General features: G+C 42.1%; 1 protein-coding gene across 1 annotated transcript; it reads right to left on the bottom strand.

Moving 5' to 3' along the window:
* Positions 1-122: 122 nt before the first annotated feature.
* Positions 123-23370, bottom strand: SLC30A4 (solute carrier family 30 member 4). The gene is made up of 8 exons (XM_026709960.2): positions 22751-23370; positions 20768-21334; positions 17409-17555; positions 11312-11465; positions 9272-9485; positions 5078-5183; positions 4172-4306; positions 123-3020 (listed from the first exon to the last, which is right to left on the bottom strand). The coding sequence occupies exons 2-8, from the start codon at positions 21147-21149 to the stop codon at positions 2872-2874; spliced, it is 1287 nt and encodes a 428-aa protein (XP_026565745.1). The 5' UTR covers positions 21150-21334; positions 22751-23370; the 3' UTR covers positions 123-2871.
* Between the last annotated feature and the right edge of the window lie 647 nt (positions 23371-24017).

The following is a 24017-nucleotide window of genomic DNA, read 5'->3' as shown; positions in this document are numbered from 1 at the left end:
CTTGGCTAAGCAGATTATATGCACCATACAGTACTTATCTCTATTCAGTTAAAAGTCCACAGCAAGCTCAGATGAAAGTCAAAAATCCAAATGCCAAGGATTTTCATGCCACAAAAGAATAGTAGAAGGAGATGTGGACAGTTTAATATCCAATGTAATAAATCCACAGGAATGTTAACAGATTGGTTTCATTTAAACAAATGTATATTATATAATTACAGCTTTTTATAAAAACTCTAAATTACAATACAGATCTAACAAAACCCCAGTTTCTAATAAATTGGCACTGTAAATCAAAGCTTAATGGAAATATGCCACTATAAATATTTTGAGTGTGCAGAGAGATCTAACTATCAGAAAGGTCTTATGGACAGGTATATTTTAAAAGGAAAGTGTGATATGGCTTTGTTACATCATAATGTAGCAACCCAGGTTTCTGCCATTGGTCTCTGGGTTAGACATAACGTTGGCTATTGCAGGATTTTTATTTTGTTTTTGCATATATATTTGTATGTTCGATCTGTGTGTACTGTAGATACGTAATTTTCACACACACAAAGTTTGCCTTGGGGTAGGTAGACATATTGAAAGTTCCAATTTCATTCAATGTCAGAAAGCCAAAAAGAGAACTTTAAGATAGTTTAATCAAGGTACAACATCAACTTCGTGTAGGAAATTCATCAACCAGACAATCTTAAATTTATTATACTCTTTGCCTGAAATATATGATTTATTCTCCATAGAGAATATTCTCCATATTCTAAAAAATTATCAAATTTTATGAAACTGTCCTCCAAAAAGGAACTTTCTTCATCAGAATATAAACATTGCTCCTAAAAGCCACTAGGTCACTTAATAGTTGATTTTACATTATGCCACATTTCAATTAATCCATCCAAATTTGCTGCCAGATTCTTATTTCAATCATGCTCAAAGAGAGACCCTCTTTTTTTTAAAAAAAAAAATTCATTTCCAGCAAACTATAAAAATGCATATTTTTATGGCTTGGTTGCCTCAGATTTCAAAGCCAAACTCCAAAGCATCCCATCTCAGCCATGGACTTTGCTATGTAACCATCAAAATATTAATGTTAGTTTCTAGTCCCTTAAAAGAAGTAAAGAGATACAAAGGCAAAGAAATTGCGACTTAGATCTAGTTTTTAATATCTTTTGTGATGACATTTACCCACATCAAAGGCAGGTGCCTTCCAGATGTTTTCAATTTCATCAGTCCCAACGCCATTGACAAGAAATTTATGAATGGAGGGAAATGTACGGGTTCCAGGTTAATATTACAGGATCCAATATGGGTCTGTCACTGGGAGCCAGAAGTTTTGTCTCCCAAACTTTTGGACTCATGCTGGACCCCATCCTCTCTCACCAAAATAAAGGTGGACTTTCAGCAAGAGTCCGAAAGACTAAAGGACTGGTCCAAGTGACTGAACCAGATTGGATCCTACAGAAATTTATGAGGTGTTCAAACATTGGGGAAATAAGTTGTCTATCTCTGTCCTCCATTTAATCTAGGTTTTATATGCCTAGGATCTGACCACAAGATCTCACCTATTGTTAGTTTCTCCTTATCCTAGTTTTCTTTTCTTCGTGCTCAAGATTCAGAACATCTCATCCACCGGTTTTGCACCTCTGTTGCAACAGATACATTACAAAGGCTAGTTTCACACCAACAACAAAACTCCCTTGTCGACTGTATCTTTCATCACCACAAATATTTTACTTGGACATTGTGGAAAAAGCCATATATTGATCAGAAAGCTACATCAAGATCAAAACCAAACCAGATTCTCATCGTTTTAAGTTCTGGGAATTGCAAAGGTTTGATTTCTTTTTCTCATCAATATATCTACCCTTCTGTCCACTGATTTGATTTTCGGAGTTTTCTAAAAGCCCTTTCTCTTTCAGCAAAGCAAATCAATCACAAAAAAGTTTCTACAGCACATTTATTTAGTAGAATTAAGATTCAGGTTAATCAAACAGCCTTCTGAAGCAGGCAACACTTTACTTGAGATACTCAGGACAACTAATAGGAAGGCTTTCAAAATCAGTCACCTAGACTCAAAGAAATTAAATATACACTTCTACAATACAGGACCTATATCAAAGCTTATGAAAGTCGATCCATTTTTTTCCCCCAAACACAGGTGGGTCCTGCCCCAAAATTTTCAGTTAAACAAGTGGTGGTTCATCCTGGATAAGATCCTTCTACCACAGAAAGTACTATTTAAAGTTAAATGTCCAAAAATTGGTTACACATAAAAGCCAATACCAATTCAAGTTTGTATTAAGAGACAACTTATTAAAAAAAAGTTCTGTTATCCCTGCAGTATATATATATATATATTAAGATAAGGAATTAAAAACATGGAAAAGGGGAAGGGGGGAAATACTTAAGGTAACCAATTCAGGGATCATTAACTTTACAAATTGTGAACATGATCATGTTTTTGTTTAAATTCTGTTGAAAACTCAAATACATAAATTTCCCGATGCTCCTTCTGGAGTGTCAGTCAGGACAGTTAAGAAAACAGCAATGTGGAAGCTGCGCTCCAGCGAGGAGGAACCTGCCTAACCATCAAGGGGTGTGTAAACAACTTCTTGGAAATACATTGGTGAGAAAAAACCCCGAGCAGAAATGAACGGTGATAGAAGAATCAGAAGTTTGTCTTCGTGAAAAGAGCCGTGCCGAAGCTGACCCCCACAGCTCCAATCGTCGATATTTGCACTAAAATGCAGATGTTACAGGTCGGAGCTCAAAGCACTCTGCCCTGTTTGCATCTTATGCTTATTGCTTGTGGCCCTTTGGCTGCAAGGTTAAAAAGGATAAGGCAGCGAGTTTTCCCGAAGGTTGGAAAAATTAGGCACTCTGACAATTTGCACAGAGCTTGTTCTCCTGTCGCCTGTAGCTTTGGAGCTGGATGGAGCATTGATAGACGCCAAAGGTAGTCAGCAGCAATTGTCTGGCCTTGGATTGGATCTCCTCCCACTTGGGTGAACTACCAGGAACTGAAAGACAAGAAAGCCACAAAACAAAGCAAAAATAACAACGACTGTTTGTTGATGTCTTGCGACGCGTCTATGGAAGGTAGCTCTCCTGGTGAACAACCAAAACTATCATGTTTATTTAAAAAGATGGGAGATTTTGACTCTGATCACCCATACAAGCATGGTTTCAATGTCACATTATCTCCTTCCCAAAGGATGACCAACAAGTATTGTGAGTTATCGTCTAGATGCTGTCCTGATCCTATTTGGTGATCTAATTAGTAGATCATTTAGTTATATATATGTATACATGCCTCATGTGCCTTAATAGCTCTGCCTAAATTATCTTGACAAATGCTTGAGACTGAGGGAAGCAGCTGAACTGGGAATTGATTGTTGTTATAAGCAAACCTGAGGAGTCCCTGGTGGGCTGATCTGTTGGGAAAACACAAGCAAGCTTCCAACGGTTTATTGATTTGTCCGCTACGATTGTCTTGGCAGTTGATTTTTAGGGTTTCTACCTTGAATATCCTCTATTTAATGAACCGATTGAAGAGCTTTTCAAGTTCAGAATTGCTCTCCAATTGCTCTGTCCTGTTCTTAAGAACGATGGGGAAAAAAATGGAAATATTCTTGAAACATTCCTCCCGTAGATGCATTCTCTATGGGGCTTGTTGCGATATAGCAGCAACGGGCAGCTTGAAGAACTTTCACAAAGCCAAAAGATTGAAGGATTGTTCATAAGGAAGCTCTTTTTAGCTCTGCATTCTTACTAGAAGAGGACTTAGTTTCTAGCTGTCAGATCCATCAAGTGACGGAGAACTGCAAAGCCCAATCACTGTCAAGCCATCAATCACTGCCAATCAATGATCAGCTGACAGACCAACCTCCTACAGAAGCAAGCATCATCTTGTCCAATCACTCAGGTGTCCTTCTGACCCATGAGATGCTAAATCTTCATCTTAGAACCCCAGTGAGGAAAATAGAATACAACTCAATCTAAATGCTTCTTTAAAAAAATCATTTTTGACCTGGGATGATCCAATTAATTTGTTTCTTCCCACCCCTTGCCTGTTTTGTGATTTTTGATTGCCAGCTTTTGATTAGAGCCTTTCTCTCTCGTTTTTACTTTACAGATAGTATTTTAGAAGCAATGGATCAACATATTTTACCTAATTGTAGGTGGACAATGGCAATTGTTTTTCCTGACGTTAGAGACCAGACATACAGGCTTTCCACCGAAAATACGTCTTCGATTTTCATCAACTCTTCTCTAATAAGGTCCACATTTAAATGTCTTGGAACTCCTACAAATGAAACAAAGAACCAGGCACAGATTTTTATATTTAGATTGAAAAATATATGCCACATATGAACAATCTGTGAAACAAAAATAAAACTGTTGGTTTGGAGTATTTGCGAGTAATTCTTGTGACCTGTTTCAACCTTGCTTAGTAATGGAAATTACACTCTCAATTATGGTCACATCAAGGACTGCCTGTGTATTATATGAATAATACACAATATAACCTTTCCTATGTTGATAGTCCAACATTAAAAAAAAAAACCTGCACCAGAGGGCAGGACAAGAAACAATGGATGGAAACCAATCAAGGAGAGAAGCAACCTGGAATTAAGGAGAAATTTCCTCACAGGGAGGACATTTAATCAGTGGAACGGCTTGCCACAAGAAGTTGTGGGTGCTTCATCACTGTAGGGTTTTAAGAAAAGACTGGACATCCACCTATTTGAAATGGTACATAGGATCCCCTTCTTGGGCAGGAAGCTGGGCTAGAAGACCTCCAAGGTTCCTTCCATCTCTATTCTGATTCTAAACTAAAATATTTGTATTAAATGTCACCATGCAATTGCATAATCAGGTCATTCGATATCATAAGATGTGCAATGTTATTTTGACATCATCAAGGCTTGTTCTGATGCCAAATAAGAGTTAGGTTGAGTAGAGTTAACCGCATCAAGTTCGTGATGAAAATTAGTTAAGTGTACGTGTATCGTTTTAAAAAGCCCTCTGAATACTATCTCTTCCCAGTCGCTGGCACATTTTCAACAGCTCTTACCTTCAAGTACAATTATTCCGGTGTCCCGTATGATCCGAAAGGTCGTAAAAGCCACAAGAACTGAAAATACGTAGGTACATATAGGATCAGCAATCTTGTATTCTGGCTGAAATGAAAAAGGTTAAAGCCTTGTAACAAAAGTCCCTGGCTGTAAATATTTTTGAAGGCTTAGAAATGGGGGCATGGGAAGAACCCCATCAGTCCATATTTTAAGGATGGATGTAAGAATCGGTGCCAAATCAATATGATTGCCACAGTTATTAGTTTCCTACCCCGTCCATCAGTGGTGGTATTCAAAACTTTTTACTACCAGTTCTGTGGGTGTGGCTTGGTGGGCGTGTGGCTTGGTGGGCGTGGCAGGTGGGCGTGGCAGGAGAAGGATTCTGTAAAATCTCCATTCCCTCCCCACCCCGCTAACCTGCTTTCCAGCTCCATTCTCCTGTGCAGGGCAACCAAAGAAGACCCAGCCAATCAGCTGGGACTCGGGAGAATAGATGGGGGTGGGGCCAGTCAGAGGTGGGATTTGCCGGTTCTCCGAACTACTCAAAATTTCCACTCCCGATTCTCCAGAACCGGTCAGAACCTGCTGGATACCACCCTCTGCTGTCCATTCAATTTTTCACGAAATCGGGTGTCTTTGTTTTTTCTTTTAAATAACTGAAACTCCCAGTTATTTGGGGGTAAATTTGGGGAATATATGATATGCGTTTGCAATGCGCAGTTTTTCACACCGCTTATGTCAATAACCTATACTTGCAAGAACCAGTTTTGTGGAAGAGGGCTAATTTGGGTGTGCTTTTTCCCACAAACAAGTAACATTTTCCCTGTTAAGAAGATGCCAGCCAACTCCATTTGTTTACAATTTGTACAATAGGACCCAAATTTTCTCGTGAATACTATTCTTTAAGCGCAACTTCATTGCAACTATAATTTGGACCACGACTGATAAGAAAAGGAGTGTGCAGCTGTACAACAAAGGCTGTTTTGTATGCAGGATATTAAATGCCTTTGAGGGAAGGAAAAATCAGCTCCAGAGGATCACTGAACTTTTCAGATTAAAAAAACCTACTGATTTATTTAACTACCTTAATTAATCATCCTCGACTACAGTGCTTGGACTGATAGGCAGTTTGAAATACAGTTAACCTTTGTACTGTACTGAATGTTTTTGCAAATGGGCCAAGTAGCACAGCAGTCTTGCTATACAGAAACACCCAGGTTTCAATCCCAACATCTGTACACTGAGTACTATCTACAAGGAGACCTTTCGAAGAGTTTCCCTTAGTCCTTGAAAGCTCAGTATAGACGGTGTAAAAGGGTCCAATGGAACAACTCCACACATTGTATTTATTTATTTATTTTTAAAATGTATTGGCCACCCATCTTGCCACAGGGTAGCTCTGTATGGCTTTTTTTTTCACATGTTCCCCACTCCAACCCACTACCACGACAGGTGATTCAGAAAATAATCTTTTAATTCCAATAACCACACGCAACCTTTCTGTAATGTGTAAGTAGGGTTTGCAAAGTGTTAAACAGTACCAACAGAATTTTTTTTTTAAGTGTCATTTCTTTTAAAATAGGTCAAAACCTTTGGGGGGAAAATAACATAACATTGCAAACACATGCCAAAAAGAAAAGAATGTCACATGCATTGCAATTGTTTGAGGATATCTATCTATCTATCTATCTATCTATCCATCCCTCCATCCATCTTTATCTATTTATCTATATCTGTCTATTTATCTATCTCTATTTATCTCTATCTATCTATCTATCCATCCATCCATCTTTGTCTATTTATCTATATCTCTCTATTTATCTCTATGTATCTATTTATTTATCTATATATTTATCTATATCTATTTATCTATCTCTTATCTATCTATCCATCTTTATCTATTTATCTCTCTATTTATCTCTATGTATTTATTTATCTATATATCTATTTATCTATTTATCTATCTCTATCTATTTATCTATATTTATCTATCTATCCCTTTTTTATCTATCTATCTATCTCTATGTATCTATTTATTTATCTATATATCTATTTATCTATCTCTATCTTATCTATCCATCTTTATCTATTTATCTATATCTATCTATTTATCTATGTATTTATTTATTTATCTATTTATATCTATCTATCTATCTATCTAAAAAAAATGTCCCACTGAACTGAGGTAGGGTCAATGCAGAAAAGACTATTTTTCCAATTATCTCAAACCTTCCTCCTCTTAACTAGTAACAAGCAAGTCTCTAAAAGCCCTGTTTGGAAACATTTATTTGAAGGGAGGTTAAGAATTCCAGCACAAAAATTCCAACAGGAATTCCAACAAGTAGTGTTACTTTAAGTTGAAAATGTGGCAAATATATATAGGCAATTTTATGGCACTAAATTCTGGTTCATTTTTTTGGCATGTTTATGATAAAGGGAGCAGGAAACCTGCCTCGTTAACAGTGGACAAAATTCGACGGTTGATTATTTTTACTCCCTGCTAATCTTACCATCAGTCTGAGAATTAACAAATTTCTTGCAAAAGGAGGGTGAGGGGCTTATACAGAAACCTTACCGAAACTCAGCAGTTATCAATTCCAGGCATACATCATACAACACATGAGGTCAGATCCTGATAAGCTCGTGTTCAAAGAAAGTCTGCACTTTCGAAAACACTGTCCCTCAAAACCCTAGATACAAATTTAACAGCAAGTAAAATACTGTCGCACTGTTTACACACACGCGCACTCAGCCATTTCAGCTCCGTTCCTATCTGAGCAGATACTACACCTCCGTGAACCGACTGATTCTCCAGCTCACCAAAAGAGAAGACATTGTTTCCTATGCAGAAAAAACCATAGCCGGCACATTCGAAGGAAAATGGATAGGATGTGGAGTCCTTGGTGCTCTCTGAGCTTGGTTGTTTTCTTGCAGATGTTTCATTCATCAGGCCTAGTAGGGAGTGGAGTTTGCTCTCGTTTTGTATTCTAGTGGCCCCTGCCTACTAGCTCTAGAAAAAGTGCAGAGAAGTGCAACCAGGATGATGAGGGGACTGGAGGCTAAAACATACGATGGACGGTTGCAGGAACTGGGCATGGCTAGTCTAGGGAAGAGAAGGACCAGGGGAGACAGGATAGCAAGTCTTCCAATATTTGAGGGGCTGCCACAGAGAGGAGGAAGGGGTCAGGCTATTTTCTAAAACACCCAAAGGCCAGACAAGGAATAATGGATGGAAACTGAACAAGAAGAGATTTAACCTGGAAATAAGGAGAAACTTTCTGACAGTGAGAATAATCAACCAATGGAAGAGAAGTTGCCTTCGGAAGTTGTGGGAGCGCCATCACTTGAGACTTTCAAGAAGAGATTGGACTGCCATTTGTGAGAAATGGTATAGGGTCTCCTGCTTGGTCAGGGGGTTGGACTAGATGACCTACAAGGCCCCTTCCAACTCTGATTATCTGTTATCTGTTACGCCCTGATGATGTTACCTAGCTTGGCAACAAAACATCTGCAAGCAAACAACCAAGTTCAGAGAGCACCAAGGACCCCCATTTCAACCCCGAGCTACAAACATTCTTCTCTATGGGTAGGATGTTTTTGCATGAATAAACCTGTTAGGAAAATGAGTCACCTAACAGGTATTTGGGTTAGAAATATATAAACCAGGATAAACATTTTAGTACTATATCTTTAAGGGAATGCAAGAACATGCAATTGGGTGTGGTTTCTCAAACAGCCATAAGATGGAGCCAGAAATCTGGGTTGTTTAGTCTGAGTCTCAGAAGAGAGTGTAAGCTTATTTATCTCTGTTTCCTTCTGTTGGAAAATATTGCTGTTGCTCCATTTCTTCTAATTGACTGATATTACTGGATTTAATGTAAGTCTGATACTGAACTGTTTTTGACACTGGAATTTGATATTTGGATTATCCCTGGATTGGAAAACTGACTGATTTTACCTGTGAATGACTTTTGGATTGCTTATTTTGGACTTTTCTAAAACCTTTCTGGAAGTGAAAACCTTCATTTACTGTACAGTGTATCTGTGTACTGTGTGTGTATTATTCAAACACTACTCTCTATATGTCTCCCTGTATGCGCTCATTCTCCTAATGGGGAATTACCTCAACAAAACCCATTACAAGATCCCAAGGCCGAACAACCCCCACTTTCTAGCGAAGAAACCCTGCCCACCTTAAATCGAATGATGTACGCAGCGACCAGCACGCCAATACTTTGGACCAAATCTCCCAGGGCGTGGACGAAGGCCGCTCTCACAGCCAAGCTGCCGTGGCTGTGGCCATGAGAGTGCCCAGGGGATGCAGCGGAAGAGCCAGGCGGAGGAACCGATGAAGGCGTGTGCGAATGGGAGTGGAGGTGACCAGACTGGCTCAGCAGGAAGCCCATTCTGAAATGAAAAGGAGAGAAGAAAGATGCTTTAAAGAGGGGGCAAGGGCCACTTTGCTCTGGAAATGCCAATGGGGCTAAAAACGCAAAATTGGCTACAGAATTTTTTTTTTTAAATAAAGCTATGCAGTGCATCACAATCAAAGCCAAAGGGGTATAGTGGAACATCGGTTCACGACCAAATCGGGTGGTGAACAAAAAAATCCACCCAATTTTTGAATCGGGTCACGATTCAAAAATCGGGTGGCGAATAAAATCGGCACGGGAAGATTCCCTTTTCGCATTGATTTTCCCTTCAGCATCATTTTTTTTAACTGCGCCATTTTTTTTTACTGCCCACATGTGCAGTTGGTGATGCTTCTGGACATGACCAAATCAGGGTGTGACCGAAGTCTGGGAATGGATTATGGTCACTCCACTATATTTTGGTACATAAAAGGTAATTATCCACTACATAATGTAACTATCCAGTTGGGTCTGACTCTACAGGATGCTGTTCATTCCCATTTGCGTTGTCCAAAGATGCTTCTGTGGTCATGTGGCCAGAATGGCTATATACTGAAGAACCACCAAAGTGGTACCTATTTATCTACTTGCATTTGCATGCTTCTGAACTGCTAAGTTGTCAGGAGCTGAGGCTAGAAAGGAAGCTCACCCCGATATACGGTACTTGGGTGTTGAACTGCCAACCTTCCAGTCAGTGGTGGGATTCAAAAAAATTTACTACTGGTTCTGTGGGCATGGCTTGATGGGCGTGGCATGGCTTGGAGGGCATGGCTTGGTGGATGTGGCAGGGGAAGGATACTGCAAAATCCCCATTCTATTCCCATCCCACTAACCTGCTTTCTAGTTCCATTCTCCTGTGCAGGGCAACAAAAGAAGAGCCAGCTGATCAACTGGGACTCAATGGGAGGCAGAGACTAGATGGGGACAGGACCAGTCAGAGGTGGTATTGCCGGTTCTCCCAACTACTCAAAATTTCCGCTACCGGTTTTCCAGAACTGGTCAGAACCTGCTGAATACCCCCTCTGCTTCTGGTCAACAACTCCAGCTTCTTAACCATAGAGGCACAAACGCAGCACCGTTCTTTCTACAGTGGCTCCTTGAACCCCAGGAAAGTCACATGGGATTTGTTGACGGCTGTGAGATTTGTGCCCCTATAAGACTCCGAAGCCATTTTATTTATTTTTTATCCAAAGTGTTCCTAGCTTTCAGCCCAAAAGTCTGAAAAATAATCAGTTGCTTGTTCACGAGACCTAATGGGAGTCTCAGAAGTACTTTCTAATGCTGCTCCACAAAGCCACTGTAAATGTATATACGCTTACACATCAGCTGCTTGGGCAGCCAGCCTATCTGAACAAGGTTTCTCCAAAGTTCCTTTTGCTCTATTATATTTCACCCTTCCTGCTAATCTGCTGGGCCTGGCCTCCTGCCCATCTTCAAGGAGAAAAATCACTCCGGGCCTCTGCTTGCCAAGAAGAACAGCGGGACAGAAATCCCCTCATCTTCCTTATGCCCCATTATTCAAGTATGCTTTGATCTGGGCGTAGTAGCGAGAGAGAAAAAACATTGTCCTCTCATTGGTAGAGCCTTCTGCTCCCCAAATCCTTCCAACTCTGTTAATCTGTAATTAAACTTAGGATATGAAACCCTAACCCTACGGCTATGAAATGCCATCACGATCAATAGACTTCCCTTTTTAAAAACAATCCTGTAATCCCTTAATTTAGGGTAGATTCATGGGCGACTGGATGGAGCTGAACGTTTACTGGCCAGATCAAGATCAACAGACCATCCGTCTTATATAGAATGAAAATGATAACTTACATGAGGTTTACTGCAACCCCAACAGCTGCGGTGATAAGCATTACATCTCCATTAATCTCATAGTCCATGTGGATAGTTCGCTGAACAGCCTCGTATAAGAGGAAAACCATCAGGATGTAAATCAACAGTACACTGAAGACAGCGGACAAAACCTCTGGGAGAAAAGAAGCAAAACATCAACAATTGAACAAGGAGATCCAAGTACATCCTCCCAACCTAACCACCAACTCTGAAGATGGCCTGACTGAGGCCATCTTTGAGGCTTCAGCATTGCCACAATGGAGATGAGGGTTAGGGAGGACGGAGAGTAGAGATAGCTAGAGAGGTTTGTAGCCAAAACAAAATAGTTCCCTCTGGGAACCAAGGACATTCCTACAGGGGGCTGGAGAGAGGAGGGTGAAGTTACCAAGCAACCGGACAGTGCTTTGATTGGACCATGTGACTGATTGTTTGGGAAGAGGGAGAAAACATTTACTTTTAATTAGATGAAAACTGCAGGACCCATTAGAGTCGGTTTTCACCAGTTTGTGCCAATATGATGTGTCCAATAAAACTATTCCTTAAGGAATCTACCTGCCTTGGAGGTCTGTTTGCTATGGGTATATTAATTGCAACCCTGACATTTTAAAGCTTAAAATGCATTCTTTTTTATTGTTATTATTACCCAAACAATTTTTTTATTCTTTAAATATCTCTTTGAGTGAACAACGTGATTCCAGGTTTAAAACATACATAATCATAATTGCATTTTCAGCTTTCTTATCCAGTTTCATATCATATCATTACCTATTCCATTTTTCTTTCAATATATTTTATCATTTCATGTTATTTCATTCATCATTTCCAAACAGAAAAAAAAATCCTAAAATATGTTAACCAATATTTACCCCCTTTTATTGTCAATTCAATCTTACCACCTATTTTTATTTTATTCTCCCCTTTTTATTCCATTAACCCAATATATAACAAATTAAAAATAATAATAAAAAACACATATCAATATAGCCTGTTTTAGTTACTACATCCTATATTAACCACAATGACCTCCTATTTACTTTTTTATATGTGCATATATATCTTTCCCCCAATTGGGTTCCTCGTGGTATCCTTTCCTTATTGCATAATAAATCTTATGTTCATTCCAAAAGCATTTATAAAACAAACCCATTATAAACGTTAATAACAATATTACAATTTTTAATTTCCATACTCTATGTTCATTTTCTTCATCACCTTAATAATAATTATACAGTAGTCTTATTTTTAATTCTTGTTTAACATTATAGTCATTTTTAATTTTAATACTTTTACACTGTTAAAAAAAAGAGTGAGATTTGCCTTGATAAAGCAGCTGCTTCCAAATGACTCAAGAGGAAATATTTAAAATCAGATGCAATACAGATCATCCTCGACTTACAACAGTTCATTTAGCGGCCATTCAAAGTTACAACGGCCCTGAAAAAAAAAGTGACTTAGGACCATTTTTCACAGTTAGGACCATCGCAGCATTCTCTGTGGTCACATGATCAAAATTCAGAGGCTTCCTGGGCCCTGGTTCATACTTACGACCTTTGCTGTGTCCCAAGGACCCGCGTGGTCCCCTTTTGAGACCTTCTGACAAGCCAAGTCAATGAGGGAAGCTGGTTTCACTTAATAACTGGGTTACCAACTTCTCAACTGCACAGATTCGCTTAACAACTGTGGCAAGAAAGGTTGTACAAAAGGGGGGGGGATTCACGTAATTAATGTTTCGCTTAACAACATAAATCTATGGGTCAATTCTGGTTGTAAGTCAAGGACTATCTGTACTATGGGGAAAAGTAAGCAGCTTTTGGGCTGCAACAAATAAATAAGAAATCTCTCTAAAACAGGGATCTTCAAACTCTTCAGTCATCAATCGCTTCAGGAAATGTCGACGGAGATTCTCAGTCGTCCAGGTCATGGTTGTCCCAAAGGTCAGAACTGAAGAAGCTTCTCTTCATGAGAAGTGAAACGTCTTTGAGCAAAAACAGAGGAAGTCCCGTCACCTTTCAAAAAAGCACCTTTGGGATCGCTTCAGGAAGTTTCTGATCATTCATTGGCCTGCCAACATTTATCATGCAAAGCCCAATTGCATCTCTCATGATATCTCAGCAAAGATGTGTTATTCCAAGGGTCTTCAAACTTGACAAGTTTAATACTTGTGGACTTAAACTCCCAGAATTCCTGAGCTAACATGACTGGAGGAGGAATTCTGGGAGTTGAAGTCCACAAGTCTTAAAGCTGTCAAGTTTGAAGGCCCCTGTGTTATTCAATTGGTGTGACACACACTGTTCTGACACTGTTTCCAAGAGAGCAAACACAAGACAAAGGCAGCAGCCCAACCTTTTAAAGTTTAATCTACAAATTCTGTTTCTTCACAGATAAAAGGCTGCTTCCAACTAATTAGCTCCAACAAGAAAGAGCCTTGCCAAGTTTTTGCAAGGCTACCAAAAAACAACAGATAAGAAATAGTTTACAACAGAAGAGTCTTCAAATACCAACTGTAATGTCCACGAGACTGAGTTTCAAAACATCTTTGCTTCCTGCAAAGAACGTCCGATTCACAGCTGGCTTTTATCTTCTTGAAGGAGGGGCCATTACCTTGCAGCCTTACTCCTGAGTCTCCCATGCTGTTGCAGCTGCTCTTTCCTGTGAGCATCCCAGTGCGCACTCACACTTGGCATAGGCTCCTTGGGAACCTCCTCATTGCTGCTGCCAGCCCCCACAATCTCTGAAGGCAGCAGTCCACTCCCTAATGGTCCTGGCCCCTCATCTGAGTCCTCGCTCTCCCCCAGCCGCCCGCATCTGCTGCCGGCTAACCACAACAAACACAAACTGATGTGTCCCATATATAACAGCACTAGGTGTTCTGCCACGTTGGTTACCCAGCACTGTGTAATCAACAAGTGACATTGTCGTAGCTTTATTTAGAACTGTATACAACCGGAAATCCTCTGTAAAAAAAGCATAATTCCAATTTTCATAGCGAATTAAGGCATTGAAACTAAGGTAAGAGAATAGGTGCAAGGTTTGTTTTTATCCTGGATGAAAGTGGAGTTGTATTTCACAAACTCGGTCTGTCAAGTTTTCAACTCTACGACTGAGAGATTTTCCTCCACTATGATAACATCCCCATCAATTCACATATTAAAGCCATACTGTAGTTTACTGTAGAACAGCAAGTCACCCTGGATCACAAACAACACAGATTTTGGCAGCTGTGAAACTTTTCTTTCAAGAGTTCTTAATTTTTGTTGAATGAATATCCTTATGACCGAAACACAAGGCATGTGAATGCACACCAGTGCCTGACTTTTATTACAGGGGACATTAAAGAATGGGGGGGGGGGAATGCTGAAAAATCTAATTACAGCTTTGGAAAAGAGAATCAAACAAACAGTGGACTGAATAATGTGAGCAGAAACTAACCAAGCAGAGTCACGAAGGAGCAAAATTGAATCAGCACATCTAATTGAAAAATATTTCTCTTCTTTTCCCTTTGGCTTAATGACTTCTCCTTCTAAGAGCTAATATAACGATATTTTTAGAAACGCCTTGTGAAAACTGATGAGGTTTTCACAGGGGAACTGTAATCGAAGAACATCCCATTCATTCATTCATCCCCTGGGACAGGAAAAACCAATAGAAACGTGCAGGTTTTTTGAGCTATTTGGGATTGCAATTCAAACAATCCCTTTATTCGCAACTATTTTGATTGAACCTGGTGGGACTACAAATCTATAACATGTTGTGGATACCGCATTGTTCAATCCTTCTGTGTGTATTTTTGGGCATGTTAGTCCCACTGAAATATACAAGTTAAAAGTAAGACTATTATTTGTTGAGAGCCACTTTGGTATAGTAGCTAAGGCACCAGCTAAAAAACGGGAGCCTGTGAGTTCTATTGCTACCTGAGACACTGTGGTAAGGTTTATATCCAAATATATTTTATTCTTTATACTGCTCCATCTTCCCTTAAAATATTAACAGAATGGTCTGAGAATCAAATTAGCAAACTTCCTCAAACTCCAAAATAAGTTACCCAGACATAATCAAAACATAAGCTCCCCCTATAAAAGTTTGCATTGTACCCCATTTCTCTGCAGCCTGCCCTTAAAAGTGAACTGTTTTGCTTTTAAGAATACATACTTCTTCTTTCCACACACCTGTCTGGATTTCATTTTTATTTATTCCTGTGCAACCCTGGCTCGAGTGGGAACCCCAAATTATTCTTCTGACAAACCAAAGCCAGCAGGGTCATTTGGGGCCAATCACTCTCTCTAAGCCCTAGGAAGAAGGCAATGGCAAACCACTTCTGAAAAACCTTGCCAAGAAAACTGCAGCGACTAATCCAGGCAGGCGCTAGGAATCAAAACTGATTTAAAGACATACCTGCAAGCTGTTTGTAAGGTTTATGCCCCTCTACTTGAGGTAGCTCTCCCTCCTTCTATGTTTTCCCACAATACTCCTGGGAGATGGAGAGTTTGACTGGCACAGATTTGTTCTAGGGAGCTTCCATTGTGGAGGAAAAACTTTTACCTGGGTCTCCGTTACTAGCCCCGAACACCTTAAAGTAGAGTTGTAGACAATTGTAGATAATAATCTCTATCTCTGCCCCCCAATTGCCTCACATGTATCTCAGATGCACAGCGTTAGGGGAAGAATGACTAGTCTAAGTACAATGAATTTATGAAAAGATGCGTAATTTTGTGCTACATCAGAGGCAAGAGAACTTTTGTCAAGACAGGGATGATGACAAGAGCCCTAGTGGTGCAGTGGTTAGAATGCAGTACTGCAGGCTAACTCTGCTCACGGCTAGCAGTTCGATCCTGACTAGCTCAAGGTTGACTCAGCCTTTAATCCTTCCGAGGTCGGTCAAATGAGGACTCAGTCAATATGCTGACTCTGTAAACCCACTTAGAGAGGGCTGTAAAGCACCGTGAAGCTGTATATAAAGTCTAAGTGCTGTTGCTATTGCTATGATAGGATTCCACACTGCAAATGCAAGTTACTTAGTCAGTATTTCAAACACAGAACTACCTTTCCTTTCAACCAGGTGCAGTTGGATCTGAACTGAAAGACCAATCAAAAATAAAACAGCAGAAACTCGGGATCCTTCTCTGTATCTAACATCATACACTTTGAGTTGAGGGGGAAAAAAGAGACTTTCAAACGAAGTATACATATGGTCCACAGCATGGGAACTGAGACACCATTAAACATTATGAGGATCTACATATACGGCACATCTTCAATGTTTCAACATCACTTCTGTTGGTTCCTGCAAGGCTGATTCTTAGGAAAACAAATGCCGAACTGCAGTAGCTACTAGCACTGAATCATATCTCATTGTGAAAGATCTGCCTATAGAAACTGTTGTCACAAGACGTCTCTTTGGGCTGCAGACAGATATATCCAGGATGTTTACTTATGCTAAAGAGTTTCAAGGGAGTACACGGAACAAGCTTAAAAGTACTGGAATCAGAGGGGGTGAATATGGTGACCTTCAGCCCAGCTGTCTCTGCCTGTACCGAATCCTTAAGTCAACAGCTCAAAACAGACCTTGCAAATTAACACTTTTATAGAGATATAACATTGTTATTGATCTGCCACTTTCTTACCTAAGAGCCTCAGTGGCGCAGTGGTTAAAGTGCAGTACTGCAGGCTACTTCTGCTGCCTGCCAGCTGCCTGCAATTTGGCAGATCGAATCCCACCAGGCTCAAGGTGGACTCAGCCTTGCATCCTTCCAAGGTGGGTATAAAATGAGGACCCAGATTGTTAGGGGCAAGAGGCTGACTCTGTAAAACCGCTTAGAGAGGGCTGTAAAGCGGTTATATAAGTCTAAGTGCTATTGCATCTACCACTTTCTTACCAAAGTAAGCAAATGTCTTACCCTGACATCTTGCTAGATCATAATTTTTGTCAAGGGCCCAGGGCCAATGCCCAGGGCCATTGGGAATTGCAGCTTGGTACAGATGGAGGGCACCCCAGTAGGAGGAAATAAACAGAAGAGAGAAGCTTCTACTCTCAACCAGCACAGGCAGTGGTAGTGGAACAATTTCAAAAGTCTCCTACCTAATCGATGGAATCCAAAGGTGAAGTTTTTTGTGGGTGCTTTTCCAGAGAGCCACAAAGCGAGGAGTGTTAAAATAATGCTGCTGAGATCTGTTAACATGTGAAGCGCATCTGTCATGACAGCTAGACTGTTGGCAACATATCCACCTTAATGCAGAAGTTTAAAAGGGGGAGAGAAAGGTTAGATATATTGACATATTACTCCCCCCAAAAGCCCCACATATATTTAGCAAGGAGTTGCACCCAATGGTGGGATTCAATTTTTTTTACTACCGGTGCTGTGGGCGTGGCAGGAGAAGGATACTGTGAAATCTCCAGTCAGAGGTGGGATTTGCCGGTTCTCCGAACTACTCAAAATTTCCATTCCCGGTTCTCCAGAACTGGTCAGAACCTACTGAATACCACCTCTGGTTGTACCAATCACAGCTTTTACCAAGTAGACTGATAGATCTTTACAGAAATGGCTGGTTCATATCATGATGAAAAAGCAAAAAGTTGTGATTTGATGTTAATGCCTTATTTTACTGTAACAGAGAGAGTCGGAAGTCAATGTTTCTTTTTCTTTCTTTCTTTTCTTATCCTTCCTCACTTCTCTTCTCCCCTTTCCTCCCTACTGTTTTTCTATTGACTTTTGTGTTTTGTATTTTACAATATTTTCTAACTCAATAAAATGTCAAACTAGAAAAAAAAATCACAGCTTCCCAAAATATCTGATGGTGATGATGTTATCCATTCAGTTGTGTCCACCTCTTGGAGATTCTATGGGCCAGGTCCCTCCACATCTGTTGTGCGACAAATGATAGTCACATTTACAGATTGTGTTTCAACATATACACTGGAGAGTGAGGAATGGACAACCATCACAATAGCTCCAGTCAAATATATTTTTGGATGTTATAATCACATTTTAATATCCTCAGCAGGAAATCAACTTAGGTAGCAATCACCACACACTCGATTTATTTCATAACTTATTTCTGAATAAGCACCAATGTTCCTGAAAGGACTCAATTCTTTAAACATTGAGAATTTAGAACCTGTCTTTAAACTAGCAATTTCCAGAAGATTTACATCCTGTAATTAAATGGCTCTAGCTACAGGTTTTAATTCTTGGGCTCATTTCATTTGCAGGAAGGGTTTAAAAGAAACTTAGCCCAGGGTTTTTTTTTTTTTCCTGTTTCAACTTATAAAAATATATTTTTTGAAAATAGTACTTTTAAGACACCACCTCAACTTGGCAGAAATGGGTTTAGGCAGACAGGGCCTCTAATATTTTAAGCATTGCTCTAAAGTAAGCAAAGTAGCCCAGCCTGATTCATGAAGCAAGCTAAGAGTGGAACAGAGAGAACTTTTGATAAATTTAATTGTTTATTTTCCTCTGAGCTCAACCTCTCACATCACCAGCCACGCAAGACATGCGTAGGATTAATAGGCATATCTTGTTTCTGCAATTAAAGGCCTGAAACGGGGAAAGGAGAAGTAACCGTGCATTTGCATTCTTGGTGCACAGAGGAACACACTGATCCACAGTGGTACAGATTTTGAGAATAACAACTCGTACCATCTGGCAGGTCTGAGATTCATTTGTAGAAAGGCCTGCCTCACTGCTGCCACCTCTCTTAAAGAGCTCAAAAGAGGCTTGTGAACATCCCCATGTCAATAATGGGTTTGACATCTCACGGCTGCCTTTAATGAGCCATGAAGGACAAAAGTCCAACTCATGGTTGGCAGACCTTCAGAGGCAGCTCAGGAGAGACAGAGAGACAAAACAGGGATGAACAAGAAAAGCAGGAGGAAATACCATTGTGGAGGTGGAGCACTCTGAAATGGTTATTTATCAGGCCCCAGAAAGTTCATCAAGTTAATCCATCCTTGATTTCTTGCAATGAACCATTTTTACTGCACCAAACATGCAAGAAGCCTGAAGTCTATTTTGGTTAAGCTGGTTTCTGGACAACTTTGGTGAATTTGGAGGGATACAGTCAAAGAAGGACATACAGCTGATGAAGACTAGGCTGCAACCTCCAAGAAGCAATTTTTAATAGCAAAGGGAAAGTTGAGGAAATATCTGTCTGAAAGTTAATGATTTCTAATTTTTTAAAAATGGATGGAATGAAATCAAATTTGGTCTATCCAGGTCTCACCCATCGCTTTTGAGGCTTTGTTAGGAGAACAACTGTTAGTTTATGGTAGCAAAAGTCAGTATGAGCTTTTTTTCAACCAACAAATTTTATTAAAGCCACAACCTTCTGTTTTTAAGACTTATTTTTAATGTGCTAATCAGAAAAGTCACCACCAGATTTCTTCTTCATTTTGGACTGTAATTCTATCTACTGAAAGGCCAGACACGATAAACTTGGATCCAGGATTTAGGTTATCTCCTCAAGACTATTATATTAGAAACTGCCTTTCTATTGTACTAAACCAGGGGTGTCCAACCTTGGCAACTTTAAGACTTATGGACTTCAACTCCCAGAATTCCTCAGCCAGCAAATTCTTGGAGTTGAAGTCCACAAGTCTTAAAGTTGCCAAGGTTGGACACCCCTGTACTAAACTATAAACATGACTTACTTGGTTCAACGGTTTTTAATGAACCTCTGTTGTGTAACTCCAGTTAATTGGGGTTAATAAATGACAAATGAATCAGGAGTTAACATAAGATAGGAATACATCCTTAAGGGTATCTAAGCTCTGAAACTAAGCTATGTACCAGGGCCAGAGGTGGTATTCAGCAGGATCTGACCAATTCTGGAGAATGGGTAGCAGAAATTTTGACTAGCTCAGAGAACCGGCAAATATCACCTCTGACTGGACCCGCCCTCATCTATTCTCCACCTCCCATTGAGTCCCAGCTGATTGGCTGGGTCTTCTTTTGTTGCCCTGCACAGGAGAACAGAGCCGGAAAGCAGGTTAGAAGGGTGGGGAGGGAATGGGATTTTTCAGTAACTTTCCCCTGCCACGCCCATCAAGCCACTCCCACAGAACTGGTAGTAAAAAATTTTTTGAATCCCACCACTGACTAGGACTATACTTGATGTATCTACGAATGTGGGTCACTTTACTCAGCTGATGTGAAAGATCACATTATTCAGCTGAGCCACTCCACACAATGGCAGATCAAAACAATGGCACAGTCCATCCGCTCTTTTTGCTGCGGGCAGTTTTCGCTTATTTAAGACTTTTTCTAAATCTACTGTCCTGTTGCAAAATGCCAGCTTGCCCTTATCCTCCTCCTGCCTGAGAAAATAATTAAACAGCTACTCCACAGCACTCCCTCCTTACAAAGCAACCTCTCCTCCACCCCCCACCACTCCCCCACCCCCACCCCCCCCAGTCCTGTGCCTGCAGGGCACTCTTACCTACAAGCTCGCCAGTCATAAAGAGAAGGTACAGAATTGCCGCCAAAACCAGCCGCCTCTTCACCTTCTTTTGCTTTAGCCGTTCCCTTTGCTGGGTGCAATTGTTGCAAGGGTCCGTTGTGGGTCCAACCGCGGTATTTCGCAACGCTATGTCCCTGTCCAGCAAGGACTCGTCATCCGAGTGAGGTCCCACATAGGCCCCATTGGCCGAGGTGTCGGCTGCATCGTCCGAAACCACCACTTGAAGTTTCTTGAACCGGGGAAAGTCTTCCTCACCAATCTCGTCCGAAAAATCAAAGGCATTGCAGTCGTTCAGGAACAAGGAATCATTGTTCTTCCTCAGGACCGACTTGAGGCTGTTCCAGATGCTGGGGCCAGCCATTGCCAAGGCTGTCAGTTCTAGAAACACAGCTGGATGCCCCTGGTACCGAGGGACAGGCCGTCTGCCTCTCGGAGGGGCGGGGGGGGGGGGACTAGATCTCCGGCATGGCTTGGCTATGTTTGCCCACCATCTCTCTCTTCTAGGCAGAAGTGTCCAAGCAGGGCAGTTTCACTGAGGAATTAAAACTGGGAAAGGCAAAGAGAGAGGCAAGTTAGGAAGTCAGTGAAAAGTTTCAGCCCTCCACCAAGTCCAGGCCGTGCCACCGTGAGGATGTCCCTTCCCCACCCGACACATCACAAAATCTAGAAAGGTACGTCGATATCTATGTGGGTGATAGATTAGCAAGAGCACTTAGACTTATATACCGCTTCACGGGGCTTTCCAGCCCTCTCTAAGCGGTTTACAGGGTCAGCCTCTTGCCCCCAACAATCTGGGCCCTCATTTGACCCACCTCCCTCCTCCCCTCCCCATCTTGTAATGGGGACTTAGTCATTGGATCTTTAGTTTACTTTACTTTATTGTCATTGCTCATCATACCACGAAACCAAACACCATCTCCAGGGCACATAACGACCATGAAAATAAACACAATCACACATCCTTCACCCTCCTCACATTGAACATGCCCTTGACACGGCACCAACGCTGCATTATACAGCAGAATTCAAAAGGGCTACTGCCCTGGGATAGGAGCTGTTTTTCAGCCCATTTGTCTTTGTTTTATTATTCTGTACCGTCTGTCAGATGGTAATAGTATTTCATTTAAGACTTTTAGGTTTTGTATAGCTTTTATCTTTTTTTAAAAAAAATAATCATAAGCAGCCCAGAGTTACCTAGATAGGTTAAGATGGGCCACCAATACATTTTTCAAAGAAACAAAACAAAACAAACAGGGCATTTTGGCTTTCCCAAAGGCTCACTTTCTCTACCTCTCCAACCAAGCTTGGCAGACGGCTCCACAGCCCCTCCCCTGTAGCCCTAGCCCAGCCAGGTAGCAGCACCTTTTAGACTTATATCCCACTTCACAGCGCCCTCTCTAAGCCGCTGACAAAGTCATTGCCTCCCCCAAACAATCCGGGTCCTCGTTTTTTTACCGACCTCTGAAGGATCCCTCCCCAATGGACACGCCACAGCCTTTCATCCAGATCTTGCCCGGGGAGGGAAGGGGGGGGGGAAGGGGAAAAATAAGGCCCGGTGCTCTGTCCAGCTGCAGCTGGAAGGAAGGCAGGCAGGAGCAAATGTAGGGCAACCTGGGCAGGTAACCGCGCCCTGGAGAGAACAAGGTGTTTCAATCCCGGGCATCCCAACCGGGCAGGTTGGACGCCTCCCCGCCGTCAACCCGGCCAAGAGCAAGTCATCTGGGCGCGGAGCTCCAGAAAACGCCCCTCGACGGGCTCCGGAGCTTGGAGACAGCCGCGTGGGAGTGAAAGTGGGAGCCCTTCGAAGGGCTCCCGGGGGTTGGAGAGAACCGAGTGAAAGTGAGAGCCCCTTGATGGGCTCCCGGGGCTTGGAGAGAACCGACTGAGAGTGGGAGCCCGTCGACGGGGTCCCGGGGCTTGGAGAGAGCCGGGAAGCGGGGAGCCCGTGTGACCTTCCTCTACCTGCAAGCGGACAAGGAGGCGCCCTCCGCGGGGAAGAGCTCCGTGCCTCCGGGGCCATCTCTTCTTCTTCCTCCTCCTCCTCCTCTCGGAGCCGGCGGCAAGGGAAGCGCAGGGCCAGGAATTCCTGCGCTTTCCTCCAGCGCCGAGAAGCGTCGAGTGGCGCTGGGGCAGAGCCAGGCTGCCCGGAGATTAGGCAGAGAGGGTGTGGGCTGCTGCTCGCGAAGAAGAAGAAGACCAAGAGGAGGCATGCCTGAATTCATGCGATCGGCTCCATTCTAGCCAGCCCCTCGGTGCCAGCCGTTCAGGGTTGCCTGCCCGCGCGTGGATCGCTGCACACGCATGCATGCATGCATACACACCGAGAGAGGCACAGCCAGGCTTCCAAGCCAGGCCCGGGGGGAAGAGGTGGGAGAAAATAAGAAGAAGAATAAGGAATAAAATCCTGCTTCCTCGGCTCCGCGCTTTAATGCCAGCCTGGCAGCCTCGCCTTAATTTTTTGCAAGAAAGGAAAAACAAAAAATCCAAAAATGCGTCTCCGGCTCTTCCTTGGTTCCTTTGCAAAAGGCGAAGCCTCCCCCTAAAAGAGCCGCCCCCGGCCGTCCCTGGCTCCGGGATGAGCCAGCTGGCCAGGAGGCAAACGCCACCCCCGCCACCCCGTCCGGCAGTTTTCAAGGGGGAGGAGAGCCGCCTCCTCCCTCCCCCGCCTCTTCCCACGTGCGCCGGTCCTCTGACATCGCTCCGCAAACCCCCAGGGCGCCGAAAGGGTTAAGAAGTCGCGTGGAAGCGGTGCAGGGTGGGAGCTTTAAGGCGGGGAGGGGAATCAAAGGGGGTGGCGACGAGTGGCTTCCCATGCAAACATGGAGTTTTATTTTAATTTTTAAAAAATCCCTAAAGGCGGGTGGGATTGTCTGCTCACCTTGAATGATGGATGCCTACGCTTTTTATCATTCGGGAAAGGAAGCTTGCTCGTGGTAGCTCTCCCCCGCCTAACCCCATATCAGGTGGTGCCGTGCAAATGGGGTTGGACTAGATGACCTAATAAGGTCCTTTCCAACTCTGTTAATCTGTTATACAGATTAGTTCTAGGTTTACAAGCTTTCATTCAGTGACTGTAGTTCCAACAGCACTGAAAAAAAGTGAATTAGGAGTGGTCTGAAAGTCACAGAATCCCCATAAGCACGTGAACAAAATTTGGGAGCTTGGCAACTGGTCTGTATTTACAATGGTTGCAGCATCCCAGTCCCCAGGGTCATGTGATCACCAGTGC

This window comes from Pseudonaja textilis, chromosome 13 (genome assembly GCF_049901715.1).
Source record: "Pseudonaja textilis isolate UNSWEBS1 chromosome 13, rPseTex1.2, whole genome shotgun sequence".
Classification (NCBI taxonomy): domain Eukaryota; kingdom Metazoa; phylum Chordata; class Lepidosauria; order Squamata; family Elapidae; genus Pseudonaja; species Pseudonaja textilis.
This window is presented reverse-complemented; position numbering and strand designations above follow the sequence as displayed.